At 37.5% G+C, this 24,451-nt stretch overlaps 1 protein-coding gene across 3 annotated transcripts in view; it reads right to left on the bottom strand.

The window, feature by feature from the left end:
- osbpl3b (oxysterol binding protein-like 3b) overlaps positions 1 to 24,451 on the bottom strand; it is a 113,123-nt gene that overhangs the window by 23,617 nt on the left and 65,055 nt on the right. For 2 of the 3 annotated variants that reach the window (XM_067449083.1, XM_067449084.1), the window contains exons 4-11: positions 13,998 to 14,114; positions 13,469 to 13,522; positions 11,391 to 11,504; positions 10,516 to 10,680; positions 8,897 to 9,008; positions 8,692 to 8,795; positions 2,504 to 2,596; positions 2,018 to 2,174 (exon numbers count right to left, since the gene is read on the bottom strand). In XM_067449083.1, the coding sequence (XP_067305184.1) occupies positions 2,018 to 2,174; positions 2,504 to 2,596; positions 8,692 to 8,795; positions 8,897 to 9,008; positions 10,516 to 10,680; positions 11,391 to 11,504; positions 13,469 to 13,522; positions 13,998 to 14,114 (916 nt within the window). Of the gene's footprint in view, positions 1 to 2,017; positions 2,175 to 2,503; positions 2,597 to 8,691; positions 8,796 to 8,896; positions 9,009 to 10,515; positions 10,681 to 11,390; positions 11,505 to 13,468; positions 13,523 to 13,997; positions 14,115 to 22,379; positions 22,550 to 24,451 lie in introns of those variants that run through there. The other variant, XM_067449085.1, reaches the window with a different exon arrangement.

Raw genomic sequence — 24,451 nt, 5'->3', positions numbered from 1 at the left:
TTAAATAACAAATCAAAGTCTCGCGCGAGAACTCCGGTCTGATGCACGTGTGATCTCGCGTTGTTTACTCGGCACATCGCACGTGTGTTTGGGAAACGTAGTTTGCGCACCGGAGAGAGAGAGAGTTGTCGGCGATTCTTCCTCTTGTTCTGTCATGCAGTGTGAACTCCTCTGTCGTCAAACCATTGTGCAGTGTGAACACAGCAGTGACTGAATGATACCCCAGATAGTCATGCAGTGTGAATAGAGCAGTGACCCGACGAGTTTGAAAATCGTGCAGTCTGAACTAGGCTTTACCCATGATTGCGGTTTTGAGTAATGAACCAGGCTGGGAGTTTTTAAAAGCCTCAGGAATCTTTTGCAGGTGTTTAGAGTTAATTAGTTGATTCAGATGATTAGGTTAATAGCTCGTTTAGAGAACCTTTTCATGATATGCACATTTTTTGAGATAGGAATTTTGGGTTTTCTTGAGCTGTATGCCAAAATCATCAGTATTAAAACAATAAAAGACCTGAAATATTTCAGTTGGAGTGCAACGAATCTAACATATATGAAAGTTTAATTTTTATCATTACATTATGGAAAATAATTAACTTTATCACTTTATCTAATTTTTTGAAAAGGACCTGTATATTTATGGCAGACAAATAATTTAAGAATCTGGTTTTGATTCTCACATCTTCATGCATGATTTATAAAACACAATCTGTTTGTAATTTGAGGGAGTATACATACATATGAATCAAATGTCTGGAAGCAAAATGTGCATTTTAGACTAAGTTGTCACAACAGTTGTCTCTGTTTCATCATAGCAGGACTGTAAAGGCTGATTTGGCCTCCACATGAAAACTGGTACAGATGCAGATCATAAAGGTGATTTGAAAAAAGTAGCTATAGCAAGGAAACAGGAAGTGTGGAGTGAAAACATATACTTGAGTTGATATTTATTTGATATTTTGCAGAAATAAAAAAGAAATCTTGTCAACCCAAATTTGACTTCTTCCAAATGTTCTTTGTAAATGTAAATTTAGGAAATATTATATATATATATATATATATATATATATATATATATATATATATATATATATATATATATATATATATATATATATATATATATATAGCATAACATGTTTTTTGTTTTTGGGGGGGGGTATTGAAGGGAACTGAATAAACTAAAACATTTACAGACAAATACATCCATAAAATACACTACTGTTCAAAATGTTTTATGTTTTATAAATTAATACTTTCAGCAGGGATGCATTAAATTGTGACAGAAGCATCAGTGATAAACAGCCATACTGTTTGACTTTTAAATTCTGTTATTTTCTGCATGTGGTTGTCACATGCCAACCACATGCAGAAAATAACAGAATTTAAAAGTTACACATCTAAATTCACACTTGGTCTGCGAGGTCTGGAGCCACCATATCCTTTGAATGGATATGAGTTCAATTCACCCAGTTAAAAAGTCGATCATTAGCATGAGATGCTTTGCTGCTATCTCTACCACTCTTAAGTAGTTTAATCAGCTAGATATTTTTTTGCCATCCATCTTCACTAGAAATACCATGGCAGTCCATCATGTAGAGATGCATCAAATCCAGCATGATACAACATCAACTAGCATGGAAACTCATACTGCCTTAGGTATTTTAGTATTTTATTCTTGTTGGGCAGCTCATCAAGATAAGTTGTGATATTTTCCAATGAAACCTCTTGACTTGTACTAAAGGAGCTGGGAAATTTCTGTGATGATGAGATACTGATTTTTTGCACACAAAAAACTTTTGCAATCAACATCTGTTGCATTCTCAGAGTTTTGGCTTTATCCTCAGCAATTTCCTCCTAATGACATGCATTTTATGTGCAAATCCGACATTTCGAGCCAAAGAAGTAGGATTGGGAGGAGAATGATGTGATATAATTTGTGACGAAAGACACATTCTAGTAATACATCCCTAAATCTAGTTGAAAAAAAGATTCACTAGTTTTCTGTTGGAGCACTCACGGTTGTTTGCGACGCGGCAGAAGTCTTCCTGTAGTTTGGATACATCTATAGGCGAGTCTAGAGGTTCATAACTCTTCTCACTGGTCAGGTCTACTGAAGAGAGGTTGGGATTGGATGCGTGGAGACGGACAGAGCCTGCTGAAATACAGCTCGGAACCTGAAACCATCAGAGGAAATACCAGATCAATTATGGTGCTATTCATTTTTGCAAAAGGAACACAAGATAAATGGCAAGGAAAATGGAGTAGGACATTTCTCATCCACACAGTAATACTTAATGGTCCTTTGTGTAATAGCTATGGGACTACAGGATAAGGAGTGTGAATGAGAGTGACATTCATTATCAACACACTATTCATGCACATAACACATCAGCAAATCAGCTCAATAAGTATAATTGCATTAACATTAAAATTGCATGGCTCTCTTGTAAACTGAATGTTTTAAAGGACATGTTTTGTAAGCAAGTAGAAGGTCATGGATCACCTGCAGGGTGGTTTTGTTGTCTTTCCCGCAATTCTTGCCACGCCATTTTCTGGGATGTCTCTTCTCTTTCTTCGGGCTGTCGTACATTGAAGCCTACACAAAAGAAAAGATATTGAAATATCGACAAACTTTTTGACCGTTCTTCTTGAAGTGCATTTGTGAGGTCAGGCACTGATGTTGGATGAGAAGGCCTGGCTCGCAGTCTCCGCTCTAATTCATCCCAAAGGTGTTCTATCGTGTTGAGGCAGGCCAGTTAAGTTCCTCCACACCAAACTCGCTCATCAATGTCTTTATGGACCTTGCTTTATGCACTGGTGTACAGTCATGTTGGAACAGGCAGGGGATATCCCCAAAGAGAGAAAAGAGAACAAAATTGCCCAAAATGCTGGAATGCTGAAGCATTAAGAGATCCTTTCATTGGAACTGAGGGGCCAAGCCCAACCCCTGAAAAACAAACACACACCATAATCCCCCTCCACCAAACTTTACACTTGGCAGAATGCAGTCAGGCAAGTACTGTGCTCCTGGCAACCACCAAACCCAGACTCGTCCATCCAATTTCCAGAAAGAGAAGCGTGATTGATCACTTTTTTCCCAGTTGCTTCCACTCTGTTATAAAACCACTAACAGTTAACCATGGAGAAGTGAGGACATTTCACGAATGGACTTATTGCCCAAGTGGCAACCTATCAAGGTAACATGCTTGAATTCACTGAGCCCCAGAAAGCGACCCATTCTTTTATAGATGTTTGTAGTCTAACTGCCTAGGTTCTTGATTTTATACACCTGTGGCCATGGATGTGACTGAACACACAAATTCAAGGATTTGGATGGGTGTCTCAATACTTTTACAATATAGTGTATGTTTTAATATGCCAGTATCGATCAATACAGTATATATATTTTGGCCGATATTGGATATTTAATTGCGCATGCTCATTTCCCCTAATTTTAGATTTAGATAAGCTTTGCCATCATCTAACAATCACTTATGTTTAATCTTTAAAGGTGCCATAGAATGAAAAATTTAATTAACCTTGCCATAGTTAAATAACAAGAGTTCTGTACATGGATATCACATACAGTGAGTCTCAAACACCATTGCCTCCTCCTTTATATGTAAATCTTGTTTGTGAAAAACACCACGGAAAAACAGGCTATTTTCAACATAACGGCAACTGTGACGCAATCGCTGAGATCCTTAATATGTACGCCCCCAACATTTGCATGTCAGCCCATGTTCATATTCAGGTGGAACTGCGCAGTGTGCAGCCGTCAGTAGTTCAACAGATAAACAAGCGTCACTCGACGATAGCGAAAAACGGCAGATCATCACAGATGTCATGTTCCTGGCTGTGCAGGACTTTTCATAGCCTTCCCACAGATAAACAATGTCAACAGTCATGGTTGATGTTTATTTACAATTGGCTACCGCAACAATTTAATTAAAAGTTGTTTGTTTACTCGGCCCATTTCACCACTGAGTTTTTCTAACCTGGACAAAATCAAGCAGGATTCGCTCAGCGTCTGATACTGAAGAAAGGGCCGATTCCAACCATATTCCTGCAAGCAGTAAATAGTGATTTTAGCCACTTATTGACTGTCGAACCCATTTTGGATTAAACTGAAAGTTTCTTAGTAAGACAACATTACGATAATATCCCCTGTGTTGTCTAGATTCAACGCAAGATGCTAGTAAAATAACAATTGGAAAATCCAAGTAGCGCGCATAACAGTTTGTCAAATGACAAAGTTTAATATTATTTCCTGCCAGTGTTGTCATAAAATACAACAGTAGATATGTATGTCGATCCCTTTTGACGGATTGAAATCTAAATAAGCCTATATTTCATCATTAACACAACTCAGAAACAAACTACGTTTACTACTACTGTTTGTTGCTTACTAGATCGCTCACTCAATTCTTGTAGCTAACACCACCTTCTCCAACATCTAAGTTGAAACGATAGTAATTTGACAAGGCTTCTAGTCAATTTGTTAAATAAATATACATTTTTGAGAGCTGAAGTATGATTATTTTGCAGCGGGTGAGTAGTAAACATGGCACTGACTATTGTTGCTTCTACATTACTTTGTTTGGCTAAATAAATTGACTTTTAAATCAGTACTCTACTGTCAAACTATAACGTTACTGTACAAACAACATATTTACGCGCTACCCAGTTCGTGATTCAAAGTTGAGAAGCTATCATTGTAAAATCATTGCCATGACGGCTGGTATAGATGTGTTACTGTCATTGAGCAGCAGTAAAGTGGAACAGCCAGTCAGAGCAGAACTCAGCATTAATATTCACAACCCTTCCAAATAAGGCAAAAACAGAGCATTACATCCTAGGGACAATTGTAATGCCGACCTGTAAAACTGTGTCTGGACTAGCCTAGAAATCTAGACGCACCCTAGCGGCAGCAAATTTAATCTGCCTGCAAGTGTCGTCTAGGAACTCTCAATACCTTTCTGAGCTGTATTCCCCTCACTCTGGACGGGCCAATCACATCGTGTATAGAGTCGGCGGGCGGGGCCATAATGACGACGGCCGAGTTGCGTTTGCGTGCTTCTAGTAAACACAGAAACTGGCGAACGGCGGCGGTCTTTCGAATCAGCTTTGACTGTGATTCTGGAAGACTTGGAGTTAAGCTTTTTTCTGAGAAAAGAACAAAGAACGGCACTTGAAGTCATTCTTAAAAAGGGAAGATGTGTTCGGAGTTTAGCTGACCGGATACGGTGAATGTTTAATCTATCAACAAGCTCTGTTTCACCTACGTTGCTCTGGTTGGTGTAGCGCTATCCTATCGTGTGCAGAGGGAGTTTGAAAGACAACCGTTTATCCCGCCCCTCGGATTGAGCCCTGTCAATGGTGAGTTTCTAGACCAAACATCTTGATGTGGGTCTGGCTTGTCAGGCTATGTCTGGACAAATTTTGACCTAAAATAAGCCACATACCCTCTATTTAGATATTAGAGAACAATTTAACATATTGTTTCAAATCATTCTAGGGCAACTTTTAAAATTAACACTTTTTAATTAAATGTAATCTTTAGTGAATATGTGAATATGGATAAATATATATTTTTTCATACTATACATTATAATTTTGTTATACCTAAATTTACTTGACTGATTTTAGCTTAGTGTTTTATTGGCCATACTGTAACTAAAATTCTATTACAAAATAGAGGATTAATTCACAGAATCTCAAGGGACAAGTTTGTGATTTTCATCCAGCTTTGTATTGTTACAATGTCAGTAGTATATATGCAAATGAATGTGTACTCTCTCCATGTTACCTGCACCCAGATCTCCCTGTTTATTTGTCCGCCAAATGACACAAATTGAAAATATGTGAACTTGTACTTTAAGTACAGAAATATCCAGAGACAACACTTAAATGCGCAGCAGCTAAAGTAAACAGAAACTGTAATAAAATAAGGTGGCCTATTTGGAAGATTAAAAGGACAGCTTTCTGAATAATATCTCATCTGTTATCGCGGTTATGTGGAATAATTAGATTTATTACTGCAAATCTCATCATGGCTATCGTTCTGAACTGCTATCAACCGAATGAGTGTTTGTCAGTTGGGCCGTAGGCAAGAAAATTAATCGCATCCACAGGCACAGCTGGACCACTGCTTGAGGCACTAAGATCTGGCTTTTTTGAAGGCAGCCATTTTAAACAAGTTCTTTCTATTAAGCATTTAGAAAAGTTTTCCAAGTAAAAATACACCTATTAAGCTATTTAAAAGGGTGCTAATGTTGTTTTGAATGTCTCCTACAACAGGTTACGTGCATCCAAGGTCAAAAACACTTTCTTTTCATCATAATATACCTATTACATTGCAGCATCACTTCTTTTCTTATGCCGCCTGTGAAATGGTTCGATCAAGGATTCAGTCTCTCTAAACCCCTCCGTTCTGATGGCCTGCTCTGCTCTTATTTCTATGTCTACTGCTTAAAGTACGATTCGAAAACTTAACTCCCATTACCGTTTTTGAATTTCAGATCAGTCGGTCTGAGAGAAGAGGATAGGACTAGATGGAGGCAGATGATTCGCTGTGGCGACCCCTGAAGGGAACAGCCGAAAGAAGAAGAAGAAGGCTCTCTCAGCACTTGAATATACACAGTGATATAAATTGGTTTTACCGTATCAATTCCAGCCACAGGCCTCAACCTCATCCTGGAAGTGCATGCAAAGTGGATTTACTTTCACAATACAGAAAAGACCGTATTCTGACAACACAAACCAAACTCTTCCAGGCCTCAGCTACAACTACAGTGTTTGAGGGCAGGACAAAGTAAACATTGTTCACAGACAGCCAATGATGATTATAGGATGCACACATAGGTTGCACAAAGTAAGACTGGAATCCCGGAAGACTCATTTCAGGCCGTTCAGAATCAGTTCTTTCTTTGATCTTTAAAACTTAGAAAAGTTGCTGAACTTTTACATTCCCAAACAGCTATACACACTACATGAAAGATAATTTATGAAAAAGCATAATAGGGGCACTTTAAAAATATAAACTAATACTAATTCAGTTAAAAATATCCTTACATTTGTTGGATATGTAAAACACTTAAGGGTTAGTTCACCCAAAAATGAAAAACAAATCAATATGAATTGAGCGGTTTAGTCAAAATTTTCTGAATGTAGGCTTTTAATTACATATAAACATTCATCGATTCACACATCAGTTGTGGTAAATGGAAGGGTTTTAGAGAAAAGCATTTATTTCGTAATGTGATTTACCCCCCATTTTCAATTATTTTACTTAAATGAAAGGTTAGATTTTTGTGATTTTTTTAAATAAAACATCAAAAGGATAAACAATGTAGATATATATACATACACACTCACCTAAAGAATTATTAGGAACACCTGTTCAATTTCTCATTAATGCAATTATCTAATAAACCAATCACATGGCAGTTGCTTCAATGCATTTAGGGGTGTGGTCCTGGTCAAGACAATCTCCTGAACTCCAAACTGAATGTCAGAATGGGAAAGAAAGGTGATTTATGCAATTTTGAGCGTGGCATTGTTGTTGGTGCCAGACGGGCCGGTCTGAGTATTTCACAATCTGCTCAGTTACTGGGATTTTCATGCACAACCATTTCTAGGGTTTACAAAGGATGGTGTGAAAAAGGAAAAATCCAGTATGCGGCAGTCCTGTGGGCGAAAATGCCTTGTTGATGCTAGAGGTCAGAGGAGATTGGGCCGACTGATTCAAGCTAATAGAAGAGCAACTTTGACTGAAATAACCACTCGTTACAACCGAGGTATGCAGGAAAGCATTTGTGAAGCCACAACATGCACAACCTTGAGGCGGATGGGCTACAACAGCAGAAGACCCCACCGGGTACCACTCATCTCCTCATCTTCATCTCCTCAGATAGGAAAAACAGTCTACAATTTGCACAAGCTCACCAAAATAGGACAGTTGAAGACTGAAAAAATGTTGCCTGGTCTAATGAGTCTCGATTTCTGTTGAGACATTCAGATGGTAGAGTTAGAATTTGGCATAAACAGAATGAGAACATGGATCCATCATGCCTTGTTACTACTGTGCAGGCTGGTGGTGGTGGTGTAATGGTGTGGGGGATGTTTTCTTGGCACACTTTAGGCGCCTTAGTGCCAATTGGGCATCGTTTAAATGCCACGGCCTACCTGAGCATTGTTTTCCTCAATCCTCTGATGGCTACTTCCAACAGGATAATGCACCATAATCACAAAGCTTGAATCATTTTAAATTGTTTTCTTGAACATGACAATGAGTTCACTGTACTAAAATGGCCCCCACAGTCTACAGATCTCAACCCAATAGAGCATCTTTGGGATGTGGTGGAACAGGAGCTTCGTGCCCTGGATGTGCAATCCACAAATCTCCATCAACTGTAAGATGCTATCCAATGTATATGGGCCAAAATTTCTAAAGATTGCTTTAAGCACCTTGTTGAATCAATGCCATATAGAATAAAGTGGGTCAAACACATTATTATTTTTGTGTTCCTAATAATATTTTAGGTATGTATATATATATATATATATATATATATATATATATATATATATATATATATATATATATATATATATATATATATATATATATATATATAATTATAATTAATTAGCTTTATAATATAATTTTGTGTGTGAATGACATGTAACCTGCAGTGCGTTGATGGCTGGGGCAGAGTAGGTGCGGTGTAACACCTCCATACTTCTTAACAAGTGATTCAATTCCAGGAGCTGAGCCTCACATACCGAGAGTTCTGAGAGTGAGAGAGAAAGAACATTGTGCAGTAAAAACATGCAGACACAGCATCTTTAGTGTGAGATGGATTTATAAATGTGTGTGTGCGTGTGTGTGTACCTTTTGTGCACCTGTCCATGTCATCAGAAGACTGGAGCCAGGCGGTCACCTTGGCCTGGCTGGTAAAAGATACAGGCGAGTGAAGAGAGGACTGCTTTGCAAGAGAGGCACGCTAAATGTGAGAGAGAGAGAGAGAGAGAGAGAGAGAGAGAGAGAGAGAGAGAGAGAGAGAGAGAGAGAGAGAGAGAGAGAGAGAGAGAGAGAGAGAGAGAGAGAGAGAGAGAGAGAGAGAGAAAGCTAAGTAAAACAATATTAGTTTCATAACATTATGGCTGATTAAAGTTATCATATAGCATATCAATAATATAACATAAATTAATATAATATAATATAATATAATATAATATAATATAATATAATATAATATAATATAATATAATATAATATAATATAATATATAAATTATATACAACAAAAATATATATATGCCTGCTAGGCATTCCTTTCTCTCCTTTTTTGTTATTTAAAGGATACATTTTTCACATTTTCTAATTTCTTTTAATTTTCTTATTTCTTATTTATAGATAAATTATATTTATGACATAAACGGTTTCAATATTTATTTGTGAAATTGATGTCCATCTATTTAGAAAAAACTACAACTGTCCCACCTCTGTGACATCATTTCCACCACACCAAAAATCAATTTTCATTGCAAATATAACTTTTTATCACCATCTCCATTATTTAAATTGTGTACAATATCCACAATTTTTTGGTAATTTTTGAGAGAGATGCTAACGGTCTAATCAGATTCAATGATCCATGCTAAGCTAGGTTAAAAGTTTTACCGCCAGATCCGGAGATCGGCTGAATGGATTAGAAAACGGTAAAACTCAACTGTTTAACTCTAGGGGCGTTGGAAAATTAGCCTATTTTCAAAAAAGTGGAATGTTTCTTTAAAGCTGTATTATACAATTTTTTTTTGATGAAATATGATTGGAATTCCACTATTGACTAAAAATCTGTGTTCAAAGTCTACAAATAATGCTTTAAATTTCGAGCTGCCATGTTCGATTGTGTACTTTATCATATTGCCAATTTATCTGCAAATTCTTTTTACTGCCAGTTGATCATACTGTATAATAACAGATCCACTCTGATATGGTAATCACTGGTAACCATGGGAATACCTCAAAGCATCAGAATCATTCGTGCAGAATGGCATGTAACTGATGTAAGAGCTGTTCTGCAAGTACCATGCGATAGATGTTGATGGAGCGACCAAAGTGTGAACATGCAGATTTACTTTTGTGTATTAAGGACTAATACTAGCTATAAATTTAGCATAATCTAGATAAAAGCCAATATATGGCTAAATATTGAAAAATGTCATTTTCACAATCATCACAGAATGATACTGGACACAATACATAATTTGAGAAGTGGTGGAAATTTCCAGTACCTTCAGAAAAAAACTTATACTGTCATAAATGTGTATACACTGTTGAATAGTGTTAGTGGACAAAATAAATTAAGTTTTGTTCTAAAAGTTAAGTGCTACAAATGCTCTAGACATTACAGTACAATAACCTCCTCTCAAAGCTAAAGCACTAGCACAGTCATTTCATTGACAATTATCTTTCCTTCTAAACCTTTTACATGTCTCATGGTGTTACCTTTCTGATGGACTGACTGTCGGATATGGTGGGGGAGGAGGTGAGGGGGTAATGAGGGTGGAAGAGCGTTTTCTCATGAGGGAACATGGCAATCTCATTCTGCCTGTAAAGTCTGTGGTGACGGAGCTTAGAGACCCATTCATCAAACAGCTCCTGGGACTTGATCTGCAAGTACAAGGAGACCACAGTTAAAGGTTCAGGATGAAGGAAACCTACTCAATCAGATTCAGAAGCTGTTTTTCTTGATGCTGTTGATCTAATGACTTTGTATTTGAAGGACTTGCTTCTTATTCCTGAGATCAAGAGTTCAAACTGAAGAAAAACAAACGAAACCTGACAAAACCTATTTTATCCCTTAATGGTTCTCTTTAAAAGAGGATCCAATACATGGGAGCAAAATTTCATTTTAAAATCAATCGCTCTGTTGAGGTTCGTAAATCTTTCTTATATCAAACTGTTAATCTGTTGACTGTTAATGTTTATGGATTTATTTGCGTTGACTTTGTATATATTTTTTTTTTTGGTATTGATTTTGTATTTGTATTTATTTGAATTGATTGTAATTATGTGTAATTATACAATTATGCATTCTCTTTGCTTCTCAATTGAAATGCAATTTAAATTGCATTATATTGCAATTTAAAAGGTATTGTAAATTAATTTCTTGATGTGACATTAAAATCTTCCTCATATAGCCAAAAACCTTTAAAGGCAACAAAAAAAAAAAAACACTCCTAGTGCTACATTTATATGAAGCTAAAGCAAATCTGCTCTACCATCATAATGTTCCAGTAAAACATTAATCTCCACTAATGCTCTTCCTTGTGACCGCAGAGCATGTTGAGGTCAGTCTAATACTATAAATGTTGTGATACCTTCAAGTGATAAATGTTTTCTTCTGCATCCAGATCAATGCACTTGGCTTTCTTTTTAATGGCCATGACGGACAGTCCTACATCAATGCAGCCATGGAGCTTGCCTTTTTCAACCTGCACACAGCACAAGCAGAAGGTTTGACCAATAAATATCAACGCTACATATAACAATACAACATTATGTCACTCAGTTGCAACACACTCAAATTACTACTTGGTCTGAATATAGATTCAAAGTGAATTCTTGGTTGTGTTTTTCCATAATCAAATTGACTGCATTCTTTACTTTAAAAATACAACAGATGGAGCGATATTAGCCAAGTAAACCCATTTTACTGTGGCTCTTTTACAGATTTGCAAAAATAACATAAAAGAAGGGATAAGAATTGTAAAGAATTTAGGATTGACCCAAAACAAAATGTAGTGTTTATAAGGAATAAATATTTTAAACACACACACACACACAAACACACACACACACACACACACACACACACACACACACACACACACACACACACACACACACACACACACACACACACACACACACACACACACACACACACACACACATATATATAAATCTAGACGCACCCTAGCGACAGCAAATCTAATTTGCTGTGAGTACCGTCTAACAACTCTTAATACCTTCTGAGCTGTAAAAACCAAACTCTGGTCAGGCCAATCACATTGTGTATAGAGTCGGTGGGCGGGGCTAACATAATGACGGCTGAGTTGCGCTTGCGCGCTACTAAACACAGAAGCTGGCGAACTGCGGTATTTCGAATCAGCTTTGACCGCGACTCTGGAAGACTTGGAGTTAAGCTTTTCTCTATGAAAAGAACAAAGAATGGCACTGAAGTCACTTTATAAAAAGGGAAGATGTGTTCTGAGTTTAGCCGACCGGATACGGCGAAGGTTGAATCTGTCAACGAGCTCTGTTTCACCTTCGTTGCTCTGGTTGGTGGTAGCGCTATCCTATCGCGTGCAGAGGGAGTTTGAAAGACAACCGTTTATCCCGCCCCTCGGATTGAGCCCTGTCAATGGTGAGTTTCCAGACCAAACATCTTGATGTGGGTCTGGCTTGTCAGGCTAATGAATAATTAAATTTGATAATAAACCACTTTAATACAATTCTTGCAAAAGAAATTCACAAATGGAATCCAACAACAGGAATTAAACAACACATTTAGAAACAGACAAAAAATGTGGTAACATTTAATTCATTAATTATTATAAATTTAGTACTGACAAAATACATAATGTGTATTTTTAACTACACACTGACATTTAAACAGTCAGTCAGTAACTACACTGGGTTTCGTTTCCTAAAACATCATAAACCTAATCTTACAACAATTGCCACAAATTGTCTCTACGATAAACTTAGGCTCACAGTGCTTTTGGGAAATGCATCCCTGATTAGTTCGTTGTGAGAGTTTGATTAATTTCCAGTATTTTTTCTTGGTTCCCAGCCCTGTGTAAGCAACATATTGTGCATTTAAAACGACGAGTCTGCACCACTGTAAAACACAAAGGGGCTTTGGCTAATTTTTCTAATGCATAACCATGTCAATGATGCATTCTCACAGGCACGTTCGACTAGTGGCCTTGATTTAGAGGTTAAAAAAGCCCCAGATAAATCTGAAAGATACAGGGCAGGTTAATTATGCACTTTCAATACAATTTAATACCCTGGCCATAAGCGTCCACTTCATAATGCTGCTTAAGAGGGCAGATTGACTCGAGGGAAAGCAGTCACTCGCAGCACAGCGATAGCATAACAGTTTCTGTTATGAAATGTACACATTAGTAAAATGTAGATGTAGATGATGCTTTTAAACCCCGGGGAAATTAACCTTGATTTTACATTCCCACAGCTAGAGGCTTTTATCAGCAGGAAACATGTATTGATGGAAAGACTGAGGATGAAGACCTCTAAAGATTGCTGGAGCTCTGTAAAGACTTTCATGAAGGAAAGTGACCACTAAAAGTCCTGAGTGCTTTAGTTCAAAAGATTGAGAGTGTGTGTGTGTGTATACAGTATTTATATATGAGAGGCCTTTTAGACTCACGTCTGCTGCGCATTTGGCATACTTCAAAATGCCCTTGTCCAAGTAGAAGTATCTCTGAGAAAAAAAGAAGCACAAAGGAGAGGACAGAGGAGAAACTTGGGTCAAATTTATTCGGTAAATGATGAATGTCCTCTCACGGGACGCTAAGACACTCTTGATGAATGAGAGGCTGCATATCACTGTGCCTCTTTTCTGTCTATTCTTGTATACAGTCTTTTGGTTGAAGGGGAATATGGGTATTTTTAAGGCAAATAAACCTTTGAATGGCTTACTTAGGGTTGTATCTGCACATTAAATGACATAGGAGAAAGTATTTTTAGCATCAGAAATATGTATTTGTGTGTTTAAATTGAACAAAATAAGTCCATCAGTGTAAGATCAATGGGTTCAGACAGGTTAGCAAGAATCCACTCAGCTGCTTTGAGATGTACTTCTGGAAATCTCTGCATACTAATTAATCTAATTATTCTGTTTTCCAAATATTTTGAATTAAACCTTTGGTAGAGGCATGAAAATTTCCCACACATACCTTGTGCCAACCTTTCATGGGCCATTTTCTCTTCTTCAGCATGTAGCCATACTGCTTCTCTGGCTCCAGAACAATGGAAAGACCACCACGCAAGCCCTCGACAATCTCCCAGTTGTCCTGTAAAATTCAATATACATTTACATTATACAATAAAACCCAAGTATCCAAGCTGTCTTAAAAATATGTGTTATCAAAATACAAAATACTGGCTATAAATAAATGCCAAATAAATAAAACACATGACCATAAATGTGTCAACTGGTAGAGATACAATTTATATACTGTAGTAAATATTATTGGATGGCTATCATTAGGCAGGACTGCTTTACATTATTTACATATGAGAATGATGAAACAAAATGGTCTTGGAATCTTATTTTGATATTCTGTTTTGTTTCACTTAGTTCCCGTTTTCCTGCTTTTTTTCCTTAATATCTACTCAAAAAATACTAGAAGAGGCAGTATCCTCATAACTATGTTCCTTTTAAGAAATAAATGTTATCTGCAAGAATTTCCAGTAAGGATTTAGATTGTATCAGGACTGAGACTGTTCTCATTAGAGTTATAATTGATTTGCTCTTATCATCTGATCGTGGTTGTATCTCTCTTTTAGTGTTACTAAAACTTAGTACTGCATTTGATACTATCGACCACAACTTTCTTTTGAACAGACTCAAAAATGAAGTTGCCATTAGTGAAATGCATTGGCATGGGTCAAATCAGAGGTGTCATATTGATCAAGTTCAGTATAATGTTCCACAAGGCTCAGTATTATGACCATTGTGTTTCATCCCGTACATGCTACCCTTGGGAGATCATTAGGAAGCATTCGTTTTCACTATTACTCTGATGATACTCGGGTCTATATTTCTTCGCACTCTGACTAAACATACCAATTCACAACAGAATGACAAAATGCATAACAGAATGCATAGTACTACATTTTAATTATGGGACCACATTTTATTATTTTATTTTATTATGGACCACAATCTTTTATTTGAAAAGCCACATTTTTAGCAAACTAATTTTTCCATCTTAAAAAATGATCTAAATTACAACATATAATCTCAATGACAAATGCATTTATGACCTCAAGGTAATGCTCTACTAAGTGATTGCCCTGCATGCTTAATAAAAAAAACTCCAGATGGTCCAAAAGAAGAAGCTAGAGTTCATTCTAGAACCAGGAAATATGACCATATTTGTCTGGTTCTGTCAACACTGCATTGGCTCCCCATCAAACATTGCATACATTTTAAAATCTTGCTAAATGCCAATGGTTTAGCTCCTTAGTACTCGAGCAACCTCTTAATGCATTATCGTCCTTCACATCTACTGTAATTTCAAAACTCTTGTCTGTTGATAATAATTAGAATATCAAAATCAACTGCAGATGGTGGATCTGTTTACTTTTTTCTATTTTGCACCCCCTCTGGAAAAGTCTTCTTAGCATTGTTTGGGAAGCAGACAAACTCTGTCAGTTTAAATTTAGACTAAAAGACATTCTTTAGGAACACAGAAAAAACTACTACTTCCAGTATTCAATTTGTTTATAGATTTAGAATTCCTCCATGCAAGCACTGACATTTCTTTATTTCACAAACTGAAAATATTAGAGAGAAAAAAGCAGTGTAAAAACATCTTCATCCAGAAAATCTTAAATTTAGGATAAAACTCAGAACCAACAAAACCCATATGTACAATTTGTTTAAAGAAATAAATACTTATATTCTGAAACTTTCCACAAAAATGCCGCTTTGCCATCACAGGAATACATTTTAAACCACAGTAAAATAGAAAACAGTTAACAAGTGTAATATTATTTCAATATATTACTGTTTTAATGTATTTTTGATTTTAAAAAATGCAGCCTTAGAGAGCATTAAAGGGTTACTTCAGCGATTAGCATATGGCTTTGTATCAGTAGAAACCCTGGAGAATAATCAAATGATTGTGCTTCCCCCCCTCATATCTCCCTGAGACGAGAGATTTATGCAAATGCATATTTATGCAGTTTATTTCTGGAAAAATTCCTCCCGTGACGCAAATTGATAATATTTGCGTCATCTTTGGAATGTTTGGCCAGAGGCTAAAGACTACAGCCAGCAGAGGGAGCCATTTTCGCATGTTTTCATGTTTTCTGCACGTGGGGGATGGGAGATCACACTCACAGCACAGCTCAGCTGCAGGCATTCATTGAAAGGGTTACTTCAGCGATTAGCATATGGCTTTTTATAAGTAGAAACCCTGGAGTATATTCAAATGATTGTGCTTTCCCCCTCATATCTCCCTGAGACAAGAGATTTATGCATTTTATTTCTGGAAAAATTCCTCCCATGATGCAAATATCGTCAATTTGCTCCATCAGAGGAATTGCTGGGCAAAGGCTAAAGACTACAGCCAGCAGAGGGAGCCATTTCCACATGTTTTCATCTATGCCGTGAATCTATGCCGAGGACGCGTTTACCTCAGCTCTCATCACGAGCTCATCCATGACTGTCAATGTAATCTGACTCCTGCAGCGTTTTGGGCTGTGAGATTCCCTCAGCGGCTAAATCACATTATATTGAACAGACACGTTCAGTTTTTAATTGTAGTGTCTGTTCTCTAACTGAACTGATTTTATGAAAATGAACGCGGACGCGGTAGGAAAGTTAAAGTGATTCAGTAATTTAGTAGCAGGGGCTTTGCGAGTGGCCTCATAGAGCAGCGAAACATCATCCCCATGAGACAAAAATACATTTTCTTTCTTTTTTCAGTCTAGAAAGCACCAAATTAAATTCTACTACATTAATGACCCAGTTTAAATACAGATTCATCATCTCAGTGCTGAAGTACTCCTTTAAACGGATGCTAAGCAAAGTGTTTTATAACTTCTCAAATGAATTTCTATGAAAGTTAAGCTTTCAAAGGCATGAACTGAAAACTCGCCAGACTGAACACGCATTGTGAATGTATGCCGCGAGTGTGATCGCGATTACCTCAGCTCTCATCACGAGAGCTCATTAGCTCATTTATGACGTTAAATGTAATCTGACTCCTAATCTGAGTTAGTGCTGTGAGACTCACACGGCAACTCGATCGTTATATTGAACAGACATGTTCAGTATTTAATTGTAGTGTCTGTTCTCTAACTCAGTCACTGTAATCCAGTAGCGGTGGCTTTGGGAATGGCCTCACAGGGCAGCGAAGCATTGTAGTCTTTCATCCCCATGAGACAAAAATACATTTTCGGTCTTTTCTCAGTCTAGAAGGCACCAAATTCAAAAATAATTTCACATTTCTACTAAAAATTAAAAAATCTTACACATCCAAAACTTGTACTGTAGTGTAATATATGAAAAATATTAAAAAGGTGTTTAAGTGAAGAATAACTATACAAATCCCTTACATGGAGATTGTTTAAACATGTATTATGCTAAATACTAACTGTGGGAACAAGGTTGCTTATTCACAATACTCTGGATAAATCAACATTAGAATGAGGGTACTAACAAATGTATGTGCATAAACACCTGTTAGCAATCAGAAGGGAATTTAGAAAGGAGATATGCACTCTATTATTTAAAGCCCTGACAGATGGGACAAAAATGTGGGTCTCCATTCTCTTCAGAGAACTCTGTCTCTTCCTCAAGGCAAGAGCTGCACTGCCCAAACACACTCTCAGCATTTCACTACATCAAGGACAATTTTCAAAGAGACATCTCTATAGCCAAGGACAAAACCCAAACATGCATTAAGAACCACAGAGTGAGACTAATGAAACCAACTGCTCTTACACAACATTTCAAATCAAAGAGCTAACATAACCTTCGTATGAGTTTTGACCGTAAAACAGCCTAGCTGATCAACCACTCCTTGTGAAAAAAGAACACTTAAGCATACTTTTAAAAAGAGTACTTATTACATTTTTAAAAATATATATAATATATGGTAGGACTAAATTACATTTCATAATTAGTTGTATTGTCTTTGAAATGTGGTTAATGTCTACTGCAGAATAAAAGTAATAAATAATGAAAGTAATATCGAATCACAAATACAAAATAGTATTTTACATGTACTTTAGTATGCCAATACAAGTGTACTTTTTTAAAGGTGCCCTAATATGAAAAATTGAATTAACCTTGCCATAGTGAAATAATAAGAGTTCAGTACATGGAGATCACATACTGGGAGTCTCAAACACCATTGCCTCCTCCTTCATATGTAAATCTCGTGCATGAAAAACACCATGGAAAAATAAGTGATTCTCAACATAACGCCACATGTGACGCAATCACTGGGGATCATTAATATGGACGCCCCCAATATTTGAATATCAGAACATGGCCACACGGCCAAACTGACGGAGCCGAATCATCAGGACTGCAGGTAAACAAGCGACACTCGAGGATAGCGAAAACGGCAGCTCTCATGGACTTTTCATACCCTTTCCACAGATAAAAAATGTCAACAGTCATGGTTGATGTGTATTATAATCGAATACCACAACATTTTAATTCAATATCATTCGTTTGTTCGGCCCATTTTAAGTAAGATTCGCTCAGCGTCTTAAACTGAAGAAAGGGGCAACTATATTCCTTCAAGCAGCAAGTACTGATTTATCCACTTATTGACTAGCTGTTAAAACAATTTCTGATTAAATTGAACATTTCTTAGAGAGACAGCATTATCTAGATAACGCAAGATGCTAGTACAGTCACAATAGGAAACTCCAAGTACCATACAAAACTAAATAGTGTGTCTAATGACAAAGATTAATATTATTTTGTATTAAAAAATACAACCGTAGATACGTACATTGCACAGATCGCTCACTCGATCCTTTTAGCAAATGCCCCATATATATATATATATATATACTGTGAAGTACTCTGACATACAAGCTAGCAAAAACATCATACTTCAGTTCTCAAAACATATATATATATATATATATGTGTGTGTTTTGAGAACTGAAGTATGATGTTTTTGCTAGCTTGTATGTCAGAGTACTTCACAGTCACTGCATAGCCTACATACACCAACCAGAGCAACGAAGGTGAAACAGAGCTTGTTGACTGATTAAACATTCACCGTATCCGGTCGGCTAAACTACGAACACATCTTCCCTTTTTAAGAATGACTTCAGTGCCGCTCTTTGTTCTTTTCTCAGAGAAAAGCTTAACTCCAAGTCTTTCAGAGTCGCGGTCAAAGCTGATTCGAAAGACCGCCGCCGTTCGCCAGTTTCTGTGTTTACTAGAAGCACGCAAACGCAACACTGCCGTCGTCATTATGGTCCCGCCCACCGACTCTATACACGATGTGATTGGCCTGTCCAGATTGTGAGGAATACAGCTCAGAAGGGTATTGAGAGTTCCTAGACGACACTTGCAGGCAGATTATATTTGCTGCCACTAGGGTGCGTCTAGATTTCTAGGCTAATTCAGTCTGTCTGTGTTCTATCAGGAGGGTCAGGACTCATGAGCCGCTTCGCAGAACATCTGAACTGCTGTGTGCTGCTGAAATAAGCCAATCACTAACATCAACATTAACATTCATGACTCTTCCAAATACGGCAAAAACAGAGCATTACATCCTAGGGATAATTTATAGGGTTGTAAATGGACTTGTAAAATCTTCATCTGGACAATTTTTGCCCTTAAACAAGCCACATACCCTCTATGTAGATATCAGAGAACAATTTAACATATTGTTTCAAATCATTCTAGTGCACCTTTAAACTAAAAAAAGATTATCAAAACATAATGATTGTTCTTTCAAGTAAAGTAAATTTAAAGTAAATTTGTCATTACAATTGCACTTTAAATGCTCATACTTGTGCTCTTATGAACATGCACTGTCTTTAAGTACACTTTACTGGCTTTTTATTTCATAAATGTTATATTATCTGTACCATTTTTTTAAATGTACTTTTGAGATACTAAGTACACTACACTACTAAGTACACTACAAGTGCATTTTTAATACAAAAGCGCACTTCTTTTCCACAAGGGAAAATTGTTGATTGTTCCCTATGTTGTGACACAAAGTACACAGTTAGAAACTATGCACAAAGTTAACTTTATAGCACATGCTCAGAAAGTATATATTTCATAGATCTGTTAATGAAGACAATTTTTTGATGAAGTGGGCACCAGATCACCTGCTGGGATTTCAACCCTCTTTGCAGTAGTTTAAACTCTACACAACATAATTCCATGATGTTGATATTGAGTATCGTCTGCCACCCGAACAGTGAAACATATCTCCGCTTAGAAGGAGTAATGAGCTTTATAATGCTACCAAATGATGAGATTAGAGATTACAGCCTCATAATCAGGTCAGCGTGTTCATCTGAGGAGAAGGACACCCATCCGCCCTCCGGAGCACAGAGCATATGAACGCACACACAAGCAGGTGTACATATACACACAGATATAAAGGCTATACACAATATAAATAAATCTGCATGAACAAAGCGAGATTGAAGATACACAATGGTGTCCAAAGGTCTGAGAGAACTTTTGAACCCTGCTATATTTATCCTCCATTTCCACAGAAAATGATAATTCCTTCACATAAAAGCCCCAGGAAGTGTTTTGGGATTGAAATAAATGGGTTGCTGAGTTTTTATTCATCTGGCATTCAAGGCTCATTTCATAGATCAGTGATATGTATATTTCCCACACAGTCATCTGACTGAGAAAGAGAGATTAATACTGTGTTTCAGAACAGCGGGTAATGAGACTGACGAAGATAAAGCGGAAAGTAATAGCTGAGAACCAAAAACATTTTGTCCAGAACACTGCTTTCATCTATCAAATCTGTCAATTTTTTTGAAAATTACACAAAATAACTTATTTTGAGCAATATAAAATATTGATACAGTGTTTCCAATATCTTTTTAAAACAAGAAAAGTATCAAGAAAAGTCAAGTGATGCTTGTCATCATAAGAAGTATGAACATAACATCAGTCATTTAGAACAAAGCCAGACCTGTATGAACACAAAAGAAGCTATTTTAAAGAATGTTGGTAATCAGACAGTTGACAGTAGCCACTGACTTCCATAGTATGAAAAAACTAAGAAGGAAACTCATACAGGTTTAGAATAATATGAGGGTGAGTAAGTAATTACAAAATAAAATGTTTGGTTTAACTGTCCCTTTAATCTAATGTTTGTGTAGGTGTCTGTGATCCATGTATTCATGTATTTTTTAAATTTCTTGACATTAAACATTTTTAGGTTTAAAATTAAATGAGTATATTTAAGTCATGACAATTGGCAACCCTCAGTTTTAACATGTTAAAGGATTAGTTCACTTCAAAATGAAAATTTCTAAGATGTTCATGTATTTCTTTTTTCAGTCGAAAAGAAAGGGGAAAAAAAGGGACACTCACTTTCACTCTCACACACTCACTCACTCGGACACTCACTCGGGCACACTCACTCAAACTAATATGCTATAATACTCCATAGAAAACTCCATAGAAAAGCCAGAAAACAGCTTTTTTGCACAGTCGTATCTAAAGGGTTAATGGTGCCACCTGGTTATCAACTGTAAAAAGTAAAAAATGTACCTCTTCCCATACCATCAACAATAAAAAATGGTGTATATGGTGTCATGCCTTTGCAATAAAATGTGGTTATAATGGAAGTCAATGGGGCAAAAACAGCCACGAGGAGTAAATGAGGGAGACATTTTTTAAATCTGATGCTGCACAAAAACTAACAATGCATCAAAGCCAATGTTTTTTCTAATCTTTGATATGTCCAAGACTGTGACAAAGGTTAAGGGGGGGGGGGGGGGGCACTCAGTTTCAGTTAATCTCATGTCAATCTTGAGTACCTATAGAGTAGTATTGCATCCTTCATATCTCCGAAAAAGTCTTTAGTTTTATTATATTTATAAAATAAATATAGGCTGTAACGAGTCTTTCCGGAAAAAAACGAGCGCCTGGAGGCGTATCGTGTGGGCGGAGCTAAAGAATGACGAATGTGCAAAGCGGTGACATCCTCAAGCGTGGAGAAACCCTTGCTATCGATCTCAGCTAATAGATATGATCCAGAATCTAATTCCGAGGCTGAAATAGAAACAGCAACAGCAGGACGTCCGTCTCTGTGGTATGTACTGTATTTAGTGGCCTGTCAACATTTGTCTTTACTCGCAGTTTATGAGGACATGATTCGGTTTATGGACTATTGTATAGGACTATACCTTAGCAGTAGCCAGCAAAACGGTTTTGCACGTCAGACTAGTGTAACGTTATACATAGAACAGCAATGAAGTCCGTTAGCGCATTTGAATGAGGAAGTACGCGATCGTGTCGTTTACTGATGTTTACTCACGCGATGATAAGCAGCAGCACAGACATTTGAAGCAGTTTTACTCACCGGCTGCTTCCAAAGCAGGACCGAACTTTTATCGCTGGGACCGCTCCGTCAAAAACACACTTCTTGGAGTGTGGAGATCCACTTTGCGATGCAATGTTGTGAAGCTTCCCGTCATTTCTGAGTTCAAATCGGTTCAAATGCAGCGCTGCCTTCCCGGAATGCTGTGCTGAAGCGTTGAAGTCGCTTGATGTCAAAGTGGAGGAATGAAGTGGAGCGCGGCGCGGACTATAACCAACATAAGTGTTCACGGACGACTGGATCTGAGAGCAGAGTTTACGGGCATGCATTTCCTCTCTCACTCTAGTCACGCGCGCGCACCCTACCGGGAGAAGAGCCCGTACGGCCCATACAAGGACCTTCCGGTCTATTAACATCAAGTCGAGCCATACTCGGGCCAAAAACTCTCCGAAAATGGTGAGAAACCGGAAGGAGTATTTTTAACACAGAAATACTACATCAAACGTCCAACATTAGTTTTTCAATCTTTGTCTATGTTTAGGATGGGAATCCAAGTCTTTAACAGTGTAAAAAGCTCAGTATGCATGAAACAGCATTTCACCCCCCCCCCCCCTTAAAAAAATCCAGTCCACAATTACATTTTATATTGAAAATCAGTCATTTTGTGTTTTTTCTCCAAAACAATGACATAATTTATGAAATTGGCAATTAAAGAGTTAAAATCCTGATTTAAAAAAAAACCCAACATTTAATAGTTTTGATCAGGACTGAGGTTGATTAATAGATTTATGCAAAAACAAATTGTAAAAAAATATTTATCTGTTACATTTTTATAGCAGTTTAATTTAGTGACTGTTTTCAGCCACGAGGGTGAATTGGAAGAATGCACAAGGGTTAAAAGACCTCCATTTGAACCAATCCAGACTGCTGACCTTCGACCCCTGTCGCCAAAAAACACCTTGCTGCTATCGCTGGCATCGGTTAAGCGTGTGAGAGATTTGCAGGTGCTCTCTGTGAGCCCCTCATGTCTTGAATTTGGGCCTAACGACTCTAAGGTCGTCCTGAAACCTAGACATGGATATATTGCAAAAATCCTATCTACCCCTTTTAGGGTGTGCATGGTAGGTCTCTCCGCCCTTCCTCCTTCTCAGGATGGAGAGGGGTTGAACCTTCTCTGTCCTGTCAGAGCAATGAGGACATACATTGATCGTTCCGTCTCTTTTCGTCAGGTGGAGCAGCTCTTTGTTTACTTTGGTGGCTACATGAAAGGTCTTCCGGTCACAAAGCTACTATCTAGTTGGATAGCTCTTGCATACTCCTCTTTGGGCCTTCAATGTTCCTTGGGAGTCAGAGCACACTCCCCGAGAGGCATGGCCTCCTTTTGGGCCTGGTTATCTGGTGTTTCCATTGATGACATCTGTGCGGTGGCCAACTGGGCCTCACCGTCCACATTTGTTAGATTCTAAAATCTAGAGGTCCCTGCACTTCAGTTGAAGGTCCTTTCTGCATAAAACGTCTGCACTCATGTGCTTGCTAGTTATATCCCCGACTTAGCCTGGGAGTAACCACTGTTTGCCCTATATATTCATAAACTAGGCCCCTGGAGGTCCTAATAATGGGGCTCTGGTGACTTTTACTTAAAGGTGCCCTAGAATGAAAAATTTAATTAACCTTGCCATTGTGAAATAATAAGAGTTCAGTATGGACATCACATACTGTGAGTCTCAAACACCATTGCCTCCTCCTTCATATGTAAATCTTGTGAATCAAAAACACCACGGAAAAATAAGTGCTTCTCAACAAAACGCCAACCGTGACGCAAGGGGATATAAGATGTAGGGGATCCATTTATATGCACGCCCCCAACATTTGCCAAACATGTTCATTGTCAGGCGGAACTGACGGAGCAGAATCATATGGACTGCAGGTAAACAAGACACTTGAGGATAGCAAAAACGGCAACTCTCATGGACACACGTCATGTTCAGGCTGTGCAGAGGATGTGAGGACTTTTCATATGTCAACAGTCATGGTTGAGGTTTATTATAATCAGATACCACAACCATTAATTTCAAAATTGTTCGTTTGTTCGGCCCATTTCAAGCAAGCTTCGC

This window comes from Pseudorasbora parva, chromosome 7 (assembly GCF_024679245.1).
Source record: "Pseudorasbora parva isolate DD20220531a chromosome 7, ASM2467924v1, whole genome shotgun sequence".
Taxonomy (NCBI): domain Eukaryota; kingdom Metazoa; phylum Chordata; class Actinopteri; order Cypriniformes; family Gobionidae; genus Pseudorasbora; species Pseudorasbora parva.
Note: the sequence above shows the minus strand (reverse complement) of the source record. Positions and strands in the feature narration are given on the sequence as shown.